General features: G+C 37.6%; 2 protein-coding genes across 2 annotated transcripts in view; one reads left to right on the top strand and one right to left on the bottom strand.

The window, feature by feature from the left end:
• The first annotated feature begins 293 nt into the window (after nt 1–293).
• On the top strand, nt 294–8,695 carry LOC129274483 (CDGSH iron-sulfur domain-containing protein 3, mitochondrial-like). Its single transcript, XM_054911286.2, has 3 exons — nt 294–553; nt 3,413–3,532; nt 4,295–8,695. The coding sequence occupies exons 1-3, from the start codon at nt 473–475 to the stop codon at nt 4,478–4,480; spliced, it is 387 nt and encodes a 128-aa protein (XP_054767261.2). The 5' UTR covers nt 294–472; the 3' UTR covers nt 4,481–8,695.
• LOC129274976 (general transcription and DNA repair factor IIH helicase subunit XPB-like) overlaps nt 7,913–11,482 on the bottom strand; it is a 26,652-nt gene continuing 23,082 nt past the window's right edge. The window contains exon 19 of the mRNA XM_064108768.1: nt 7,913–10,310. Within this exon, the coding sequence (XP_063964838.1) occupies nt 10,191–10,310 (120 nt within the window). The 3' untranslated portion in view covers nt 7,913–10,190. The remainder of the gene's footprint in view (nt 10,311–11,482) is intronic.

The raw sequence follows: 11,482 nt of genomic DNA, 5'->3' as shown, positions 1-11,482 counted from the left end.
ATCGGATAGGTATAGGTAGATAAATAGGTAGGTAGGTAGGTAGATAGATAGATAGATAGATAGATATAGATAGATCCGCAGATAGATAGATAGCTATTAAAGATATAGATATAGATCCGGAGATAGATAATAGCTATAGCCAGCTAGATAGATAGATAGATAGATCATGGGGATGGGATGGCGCAGGGAAATAATCAGAGCGGCAGAATGAAGAGAGAATATGAAACTTTTTTGTCTTACAGGCAGCAAGTAAATTTATATAGTTTTATTTTGCTAGCATGCGCCATATATTCACAAGAACGGCTGGTATTTAAGTTTATTCATGTAAACAAATGGGTCAAACAAGATACTTGAAGATTCATCATCTTGTCAATTTTGGTGTACGTGTGGCACACTTGGCCGGCTGAAAAGAGGGCGAGGGAGATATCTTGTCGGGGAAAAATAATAAAATCAGGGAGACTAATTGCCCAGGATGGCACTTTTAAGGGCGTCTATGAATTTGAGTAAGGGACTCTGTCGGCATCAAGGTGCTTGCAGCTTGATCACCGTACCGGTAGGTAGACTCGCGATCGCGCCCGGCGCGCCCCGGCGGGGATGGGAGACACATGCGGGTTGGAGACACATGCACATGCTATGATGCTGGTAAACCGTAGATAGATCCACTTGTTCACTGCAACCACCCTGCCTGTGGGGAATCTACAGGTAGGACTATGTCTATGGCATGCCAATGCTGTACAGAGCACACACTTTCAAAAATCATTAATAAAATATCACTTTTGTGACCAAAATTACTAATTTACGTACAGTTGCAATTTATTTTTCATTAGTAACTTGGGATTAATTTTTGTATTCATTAGAGCGCTCAAAAATTTGAATTTTGGGCATATTTTTGAGTACGCCCTCTATTAATGGTGGAAAGTAATTAATATTGCAAGAAAATTTTCATTTAATTTTTATCTCTATTTTTAATTAAGAAATAAATTAAAGAATCAAATTTACTTAAGGGCCAAGTTGTATGACGAATAGGATAGGTGTAATGGAAACTGTCAGTGTAAAAAAATCAAGCATTTGTCCTCCAAAAAAAAGAGAAAATAAGCCAAACATTGCCACCCTTATTTTGCCACACATGGAGATAAAACTGAGAACAAGGTTATATCCACTCATTCAATGAACAAGGTTATGATATAACACTCACACTGTTCTCAGTTATATCTCCATGTGTGGCAAAATAAGGGTGGCAATGTTTGGCTTATTTTCTCTTTTTCTTTGGGACAAATGCTTGAATTTTTTTACACTGACAGTTTCCATTACACCTCTTCGTCATACAACTTGGCTCTTAAGTAAATTTGATTCTTTAAATTAATTTTTCTTAATTAAAAATAGAGATCAAAAAATGAAAATTTTCTTGCCATATTACTTTCCACCAATAGAGGGCGTACACAAAAATATGCCCAAAAATCAAGTTTTTGAGCGCTCTGGTGAATACAAAGATTATTCCCAAGTTACTAATGAAAAATAAATTGCAACTGTATGGAAATTAGTAATTTTGGTCACAAAAGTGATATTTTAATGATTTTTTAAAGTGTGCGCTATGTACAGCATCGGTATACCATAGTCTAGACCAAAAGCTTCAGTCTCTGTATTTTGTTTGTTCCGCTGAACTACGTTGGCTCCACTCACCATACATAGACTGAAGGGGATGGGGCCCCGTACCTACAGCCAACGTATAGTGAACTAGCGTTTTATAGATCGCGATTTAAAACTGTTTTTTAAGCAAAATTGAAAGTTTCATGGTTTCCATTATCAGGGAAATATAAATAAATTAAGCAATTGCATACCTTGGGCCGGAGTTATTGAAAAAAATCCTCTGGATGATTGAGAAATCTGTCATCTAAGACATTTTCACCTGACCTGACGTTTTTTCTTGCAAGTTGCCATCTTAAATGACGTCATTATCGTATTAACTTAATGTCTCGAATCGATATATCGCGATTATAACTAGTACTAGTACTAGTATAACTAGTATCGTTTATCTTCGGTTTCGTTCGCATATGGAGCAGATCGTATAATATCGAAAGCAATATCGATATCACATTCGTGATTGTTGACGTTCGTTTGTAAATATTTTATAGTTTGGCTGCCATTTTGACCATTTTTATCGTGTTCAACCCAATTAAACATCGGTAAAGTATATTTTTCATGCCTTTTTCATCTATATCGTTTAAAGTATTTAAATGTTAAAACATCAAGTTTTAAAAGTTTGTTGTTTATACATCCTTAGATTGTAAATTCGATGTGTAAAATTACATCAAACTTTGGACTGTGAATTGACAAAAGGGAGGGAATGAGAACACATGCGAGCCCACACGTACACCCTACCGTCGGTAAATGGGGATTACAGTAAAATGTCAGAAATTGTTGAATAAATCCCCAGAAACGACGGTTATTCCTGTCTAACCATAGTCCTACCTGTAGATTCCCCACAGGCAGGATGGTTGCAGTGAACAAGTGGCCAGGCCCAGGCAGTGGGCAGTAGATCCAAATCAAGTTGGCTTGAATCTGATATAATTGTAGCAATGTAGGTGTAGGTTTTATATATCAATCACATAATTGTCAAACAAGTACGACAAAACTCTACAAGATAATGGTAGAAGAAGAAAGAATAATTGGTTGAAATTCGTCATACTTTCCAACAATCCCATGAATAGAGGTCTAGCTACACCAAAAATGTATTGAAATAATTTTGCCAAGATTTCAGATTTCAACTAGTAATCACACCCTCTTCTAATTTGTATCATTTTAGTGACCATAATACTGGTATTACTCGAAGTGGAAAGTGTTTTTTAACTGTGAAAAGGCAGGACTTCTACAATTGGTTATATTTACCATCTTTTTTTTAACTTCAAGAAAATGATATTATTCCATTAGAGCCTACATCCCTCTTGTAGAGTATTGTCATAATTATTATTAATGGGATTAAATTATTATTGTTATTATTATTATTTATTAATTGTCAACTTACATTGCAGAGAGGAAATACATACATGTACCATTGCCTTTTGGCCTACTTGTAGTCTGAGTAAAATGATCAGGGGCGGATCCAGGATTTTTCAAAGGGGGCCGGGGGGGGGGGGGGCACATTTTCCGGAGGAAAAATTTGACAAGCAAAAAAAAAAAGATTCAACCAAAATTTAAGGGGATTTCGTCCACGAAAAATAAAGGTCTTCACTTTCGTAAGGGGGGGGGGCACACTTCTGTTTTATCAGCATTTTTACATTACAAATTTTGATTGTGCCTCTCAAAAGGGGGGGGGGGGTACGGGCCGGCTGTGCCCCCCTGGATCCGCCAGTGAAAATGATGATATATTATTATATATGTACACATTTCTTCCTTTTAATGATTTATTTGATAGGAGCGTAGCTTGAAGGTTGGGCCCAAAGGAACATACATAGCCAAGATGATACCTACCATGGTGAAGCTGGAGGCTGGCAAGAAATATTCTTGGTGTAAATGTGGACTGAGTAAGAAACAGGTAAATTGATGTGAGAACCCAGATGATAGTTATGACCTACCATTAATTTTGGAAAATCCCCCAAAAGTTCATGATAAATACAATAATAAATATGAATTCATATAATATTTAATAGCTGGATTTAGAAAGCGCTTTTTGCCTGAGGAAACAAAGTGCTGCTATTATTACCCCGGCTTTAGCTTGAGCTACCATCACCGGCGCTCTGTGCATGCAAGGAATTTATTCCTGCCGGGTACCAATTCACCTCACCTGGGTCGAGTCCAGCACGGTGCGGATAAATTTCTTGCTGAAGGAAAACACGCCATGGATAGGATTCGAACCCACGACCCTCTGTTTGAAAGGCGAGAGTCAGAACCACTAGACAATGACGCGCCCACATATTGTGCAGCCTTTATACAAATAAATTCAGTTGTGCTCTCAGCTAGTACTTTTTACTTCATTCTACATTTACAACAATTTTCTTAACTAAAGAGATAGGTTTTCACTTTAGATTTGAAGATAGTGGTGGAGCTAGAGCTTACGTCAATTTGCAGGCTATTCCATAGCTTGGGAGTAGTTAGTGCAAATGCACGATCGTCAAGTGTGACCTATGTCACCATTCCAATTCATAAGAAGAAAGATGTGATAATTACTTTGTAAGACCCTGAAGAAGGGAATAAAGAAAGAATAAGTGAAAAAAATAATAAAAGAAGAAAGAATGATAACATGAAAATGAATGTATCTCCATCAAATGTTATCATTATTTTTTTAAAACTCTTGCAGCCATTTTGTGACGGGGCTCACAAACCCACCGAGTTTAAACCAGTCCGGTTCGAGGTCGAGAAGAGCAAACCGTACCTGATGTGTCGATGCAAGCAAACGAGCAACCAACCATTCTGCGACATGACCCACGTCAAAGTAATGTTTCAATCGTTTACTGGTCAGCTGAAGGACAAGCCAGTTGGATAGATATATATTCACTTGGGACTACTAGCAGTTGATCTGCTTCCCACATACAGGTAACTCTGCCTAAGTCGACCTTTCATAAGCCGAATAATCGCCTCACTCAAATCAATATTTCAGACCGGATTATTCAAAACGTGTTATAATTCTTCGAAGTCAAATTACTCCTAAATCGAACAGGGTCCCCTCTTACAAAGAGCTGCGATTGATTCGATCAATCTCAACTCTACGGAAATCCATAATTGTCATAATTTCCTACCAAAATTTTACACAAAGTTCACTTGTAATCAAAGAGGAACACATCAAATTGTCAAGACAACAATGAATGTATTAGTATACATCATATCTAGAAAACATTTGAAACAATCATGCATTTTAGATGTTGACTTGGCTGGCTTTCCATAGTTGTGGTTGATCGGATCAATTGTAACTCTTTGTAAGACGGGGCCCTGATATCTGTGCTCCCAGAAGATTTGACTTCGGCAGAGTTACCTGAAGTATAATGGTACGTCTGCTAAACCCATTTGGTCCACTTCTATCAACTTGGTCTAATTGCCATTTGGTGGAAACTAAACTTGGTCTAATACCCACAAAGTCTCATCGCCATTTGCCCACATGGTCTAATTTCATTTCATCTACTTTAATACTTTTTCGCATTTGTTATGTGAATATGTGGTTCATGCGCAGTTGAGCTAATCATATAGACTACATGGTTTTTAGACCAAATGGGTACTGGATGTATTGGGTATAGCCTAACTAGGTACGCGATAGCTCAGTCGGTAAAGCGGGGGTTCCGGTGACCAAGGTTCGATTTCCCACTTGGTATGCTAGTGCCCTTTGGTAAGGCATTTATCCTCATTACCAGGTCCTCTGGTTACTTGCTTACAAGCATTCATGCTTTCTTGGTATCAGGTAAGAAAAAAATGCAAGACCAAATTAGACAAAAGGTACTTTGGCTGGCAACTAGACCAAATTGTTAGACTTACTGGTTGTAGACGAACTAGGATTAGACCATGTGGAATGAGACCAAATGGAAAGTAGACCAAGTGGGTGTGGACCAATTGGCAATTTACCTGATAGAAATCATGTGATCTCAGAGGCATCTTGTAGAATGTAGATTTCTTTATTTTTCGTCATACCTTCTGAGAAGGGAGTGATTGTTATTATTATAAAGTCTTATTTTTCCAGGGTAGCCTCATCAGTGACATACACTGTTCTCCCAGAGGGCCCGGCTACATTTTAACACATACAAAAGAAAAAAGGCAAAGGACAACAAAATTAGAATGATACAAAAAGAGTAAACTTTAGCAAGTTGTGTCTTATAACCTGGGTTAATATCTACGGTTTCTCCAATAGGATGAAATAAATGATTGTAAAGTTGCAGCCCTTCCTACTGCAGATGGAATATTATTCCACAGAATTGAACCGTGTACTGATATCCTTTTCTTTCCCTTCTCTGTTTTGCACTTTTGTATGATGATCCCGTAACTGTCAGCATTTCTGGTACACAATTCAGTGTGGGTGTCTCAATACTCAACTTAAGGCTTGTTTCATAAAGAGTTCAGTTACAACGATTGTTAGCTTGCCATTATCGCAACTACCATGGTAACAGGACTCAGAAGCCTATCATGATCAAGGTTTCCATGGAAAGACAATAATGGCAAAGTTACGATAGTTGTAAGACTTCATGAAACGGGCCCTTGAACTACATAGAGGGCTTTCAGAGGATGCCTTACGGATGTTGAGGTATTCACTGACATAGCAACGCACACAACTCACTGGAAGAAAAATAACCCATTGGATCATCTTTCCATGCAGAACTTCTTCCTTATTTTTCTTTTCCTTTTGCATCATCCATGTCTTGTTCCTCATCCTATTGCTTGTTTTGGTTTCTCATTTGGACCCCCTCCTCCATTATTGGTCGATAACACAACACATTAAAAATCAAAATTGGTATTTGCAGTTTGATTTTGCATCATTTTACACTTTCAACACTACATCTCGGTTGGAAATTTTATATCCTGCAAACCCACCCCGCCCCTTTTTACAACATTTACTGGATAAAAAATAAAGTCATGCGCAGGGTAAATATTAGATAAGCTTACTTTACAGATCACAGATTTGCTAATTTGTGTGATTGATTTGTATGATTTGTACATTCAGAATCATGTTTTTAAATTTTGTCTAATTTTCATTGATCCTGTTCACTATATATTCTGTCTTGATTTATCTGAGCTTTACTGTGAATTTCCCCCTTTTCCTCAGAAAATAAGGGGCCCCATTTCATAAAGAGTTACAACTGTTGTAACTTTTCCATTGTGGCAAATACCATGGTAACAGGGCTCGCAGCCAATCAAAATCAAGGTTACCATGGAAGTTGCCATAATGGCAAAGTTACAACAGTTATAAGTCCTTTCTAATATGAAATGGGCAAAATGTATGTTGTCCTTGGTGATGAAGTGATTATTTTTAAAGACAGTATAATTGTCTGTCAACTGAGCAGAGTCCAGAACATTTCATATTTATTCTGAAAGGTAAAACAAGCTTTACAACTTTTCTTTAGTTTTGGTAAATCCCTCTGAAGTGCATGTCACTATTCTAATTCACTACTAGATCATTAAGAATGTTTGTGTTCTAAAACAGGTATGATTTGAAGGAGACGGTATGAAATAAAGATGTAATTTATTGGATGCATTACCAGATATAAGATCAAAATTTTATTTTGATAAGATGCCAAATCAAATGAATGTTATGGTGACACAACATTTGCTCCGGTCTTGATCTCTCAGGGCATGGGGTTAGAGTTATGAGTAGCATTGTAAGTTTTTGGTTGAGAATAATGTAAAGGATAAGGGTTTGTTTAGGTTTGAAGGTTAGGTTTTATGTTTGGCTAAACATGCTGATTTTCCATCAGAGCAAATGTCATGGAACCATATATATTAGGGATAGAGAGCTCTAGATGTCCAATTTGAATTCCAGCGGCTGAAAATGGCTGAGTAACATGAATTTTATTCCAAATCTCTTTGGATTGCTAAGATAATGTGATTATTATCTAAATGAGATTAATGGTATACTCATATTATCCTCCTCTTCACCTTTCATAAGAAGGTTTATACTTGGTGAATGAGTTGATAACTAGCACTTTAAAAGTGTGGTCAAAATTAACCTTAGGTTAATAACTAAACCATTGATATGAGAAAAACCACCAATTATGTTTATATTGATCAAATGTGTGTGGGATTAGTTATATTTTAATATTTTTATTGTGATTTGTATTCTTACATAAAATGTAATAAAAATGGAATACTCAATGAAAGACTCCACCCAGACTGTTTGTGTTTATTTATTGTCTTTATTTTTACCAAGAATATCTTGCTTATTCATATTAGTCCTTGGTTCACTGGCATGCTTGACATATTGGACACAATGAACTTATAAAAAGAATGAAAGAATTAGGAAAATAAAAAGCTCAGCACTTAATCCTATTTTTAAAATGGATTTTCATGAAAATGAATGAATTGTAATATTGAAAGGGTTAAAGTCACATGGACGTCAGATTTCACGGTTAGTGAATTACTTTTCGCTGACTAGAGTCCTGGGGGGCATTTCATGAAAGGACTTGTCGGACGTTTTATCCGACAAGTCCCATTTTATCCGACAGTTACCATAGGAACAGTGCCTCTCAGCCAATCAAAATCATGGAAAGATGTCAGATCTGACAACTTGTCGGATGAAAATATTGATGAAACGCTCCCCAGGTGGGTGTTTCATAAAGCTGTTCGTAAGTTAAGAGCGACTTTAAGAACGACTGGTGATCCTTTCTTGTGGTAAATGGTATATTCATTGGCGATGGTTTAGCCCAGGGCCTCGTTGCATAAAAGTTACTATTATGGTAACTTTGCCGTCCAACGGTAACTACCATGGTAACAATGCTTATCAGCCAATCAAAATCCAGGATTTCATTGGATGACAAAGTTACATTAACAGTAACTTTTATGCAATGGGGCCCAGACTTGTGAAAAAGCTTTTGAAATGCTTGTAATATTGAGTCCTTTAGGGGAAGCCAAACTTGGTGTTCCAGTGAGAAACTCTTCGGCCAAGCCTGCTCAGCCCTTGACATCTGTCAGTCGAGGGAAATTGATGATTTTGACAAAAAGTAATTTCCAGTGGCATTACAAAGGCCTGAATTTACAAAGGTGGCTTTCAAAACCATCGGTTGAATCCATGGTTTATGCAGATTTCCTGTAAAAATTATGCTTAATTTACCACATTCATTAAAAATGTCCAGTGCTGATGCGCGATTTTTTTTACAGTGCTCCAAATCAATGCCTGTTGCCATGGTTGAGCATGCTATTTTATTCATGAGTCCACTGTTAAAAACGGTGGACTCGTTAAAACGGTGGACTCATTAATAAAATAGCATGCTCAACCATGGCAACAGGCGTTAATCTGGCGCACTGTGACAAAAGCGCGCATCAGCATTGGACATTTTTTAGTACACGAGGTAAATAAAGTGTAATTTATACAAGAAATCTCCATGGGTTCAACCGATTTCATAACCACCTTTCTGAATTTGGGCCATAATGTCTTTTGATCATAAACCTAATTCCATTCTGGATGACTAAAGGGGCTTTCACAATTGCTTGTGCGATGGTTTGCGATCACTTGGTCACAATATATGTTGCACAGAATCGCAACAGTTGTAAGCAGTCGCACCAATTGTGAAAGGGGCTTAACATCCAAATGGTGTCATTCCACAAGAAAACTGACAACACTTTTCCTTCAAAGTTGAAGGCCAAGTCCACCCAAACAAAAGTTGATTTGAATAAATAGAAACAAAATAATCAAGCACAATGCGGAAAAAGTCATCAAATTTGGATGGAAAATAAGACAATTTGAAATTTTGATGGAATTTTCTGCACTTAGCTTTGTTGGAGTGGACCATCCCTTTAAATGTGTCACAGAAATAACAGCTCAATGTGTCTAAAGCATGTGGAGCTATCATCTATGTGATTAGCCTTTTCTTACAATGAAAAAGTATGCTCTCCACATCATAGAGACTGATCTTCCAATGGTTTCTCATAAACATCATTTGTAGCTCACAGAACTGAAATACTTCTAAAATCATGAGTCTCTTTAAGAAAAAGGGAGAAGATTCTAAAAGGACATCCATCATCTGCTATATCATGGACCAACCTCACTAGTACTTCACTGATCTGTTACCACTGTCCAACGAATCAGTCCTTTCTGAACGATAGGATTTATATTTTCAGAGGATATCATCTGTTCCTCGCACATTGATCTGCAATGAACTCAATAGTAGTTCAGAGAATCTTCTACCATCCAAACATTTTGAGAAGCGGATGATGAGAGGAATTCATCTGTTCTTGCAGATATCGTTCAAAGCTCAGAGAAATTGTACCATCTTGAACTGTTCTTAAGATGGTTATCTTAAGATAACCTCGCTTGCAGTTCAAAGAACTTGGGAGACTGGATCGGAACCCCTCATCATAAGACTACATCATCTGATCCAAATATGTTGATCTTGGAGTAACCTCAAAGAACTTGTATACAGGTCCAAGTTCCCCTCCTAAATTCCTTCTCAGAAGACATCTGTTCTTAACATGTCTATCTTGGAATAACCTCAAAGAACTTGTATACAGGTCCAGATTCCCCTCCTTGTAATGTCCTCACTAGAAGTTCTAGCTAGTCCACATCATCTCCTGAATTTCTTAAAGAGCGGATGAACGCTCTTGGAGGACTTTGTCTGGTATTCCATGTAGACTTGATCATCGGCACCAGACATTGAACTCATGTTGCCAACACGACGCACAACCTGTACAAGACACAAGAATTGATAATCCATATTTTATTGTTTGAAATAGACATGAAATGAAATACTCAGAAAATTTGCTTTGCCAAATTGATCGTGGGCCAGGCAGCCGCTTTTGGTCTGACGCGGCCGGGTGTTCGAACTCCCAACCTCCAGGTTGTGAGACGGACGCTCTACCAACTGAGTGAAATTGTAGCTAAAATGAATTTCCGTTACCTACACAGACTACTATGCACAATGGTGCTGGAAAATGTGGGAAGAATAACGTTAGCTGGCATACAGATCAAAACGAAACAAAATGAGAAGGTCTGCAGAATGATATGGAAAATCATACTTCAAAAAGTATAGATATCTTCAAAAACAAATTACAAAGGCCCTCCCAAAACCTAAAACCTTAATAAATGATATTACCACTCTCATAAACCGTTCTGGTGGAGCGCTGCAGGGAAGACCACTACAAGGTACAAATGAACTATAAATGAGATGCCAATGTGATACAAGACAAAAAAAAATTGCCTGCGGAATCTTCTCATGCACTCAATGTCATGTTTTCTTGGGATTGCAACCTCAACAATCTACAATCTTGGGGTTTTTCACAAAAATTGGTGTGATTTATAGTTGCACTTAAATTCCCAGTTGCGTGCGGTATATAAAACATCACTACAATGGTCAGATCGTGTGCACAGGACACGCACTACCGCATATCCATCAATCAGATTAGGTGTTAAATAACAAGAGTGCGTTGGCGTTTAAGCATGACTCTAAGCCACACTTAAATCTTTGTGAGACGCACCCCTGGTATGAGTTACACTCTTCAAATAGGACTATACTCTAAACATGAAGAAGAGAGAGAGAGAGACAAAGATACAGGACCGAATTCACAAAGGTGGTTTTTAAAACCATCGGTTGAATCCATGATTTTTGCAGATTTCATGTATAAATTCCCCTTATTTAACACGTATATTAAACAAATGTCCAATGCTGATGCGCGCTTTTGCCACAGCGCACCAAATTGATGCCTGTTGCCATGGTTAAGTATGCTATTTTATTCATGAGTCCACCGTTTGAAGAGTGGACTCATGAATAAAAGAGCGTGGATAACCACAGACATCAATTTGGCGCACTGTGACAAAAGCGTGCATCAGCATTGGGCATTTTTTAATACAGGAAATCTG

This window comes from Lytechinus pictus, chromosome 13, assembly GCF_037042905.1.
Source record: "Lytechinus pictus isolate F3 Inbred chromosome 13, Lp3.0, whole genome shotgun sequence".
NCBI lineage: Eukaryota > Metazoa > Echinodermata > Echinoidea > Temnopleuroida > Toxopneustidae > Lytechinus > Lytechinus pictus.
Note: the sequence above shows the minus strand (reverse complement) of the source record. Positions and strands in the feature narration are given on the sequence as shown.

Coding starts and splice junctions, on each gene's coding strand:
- LOC129274483 (XM_054911286.2), top strand. CDS start 473: ATGGCACTTTTAAGGGCGTCTATGAATTTGAGTAAGGGACTCTGTCGG. Junction 554..3,412: donor GCAGCTTGATCACCGTACCG/GTAGGTAGACTC, acceptor TTTATTTGATAG/GAGCGTAGCTTGAAGGTTGG. Junction 3,533..4,294: donor GTGGACTGAGTAAGAAACAG/GTAAATTGATGT, acceptor AAACTCTTGCAG/CCATTTTGTGACGGGGCTCA.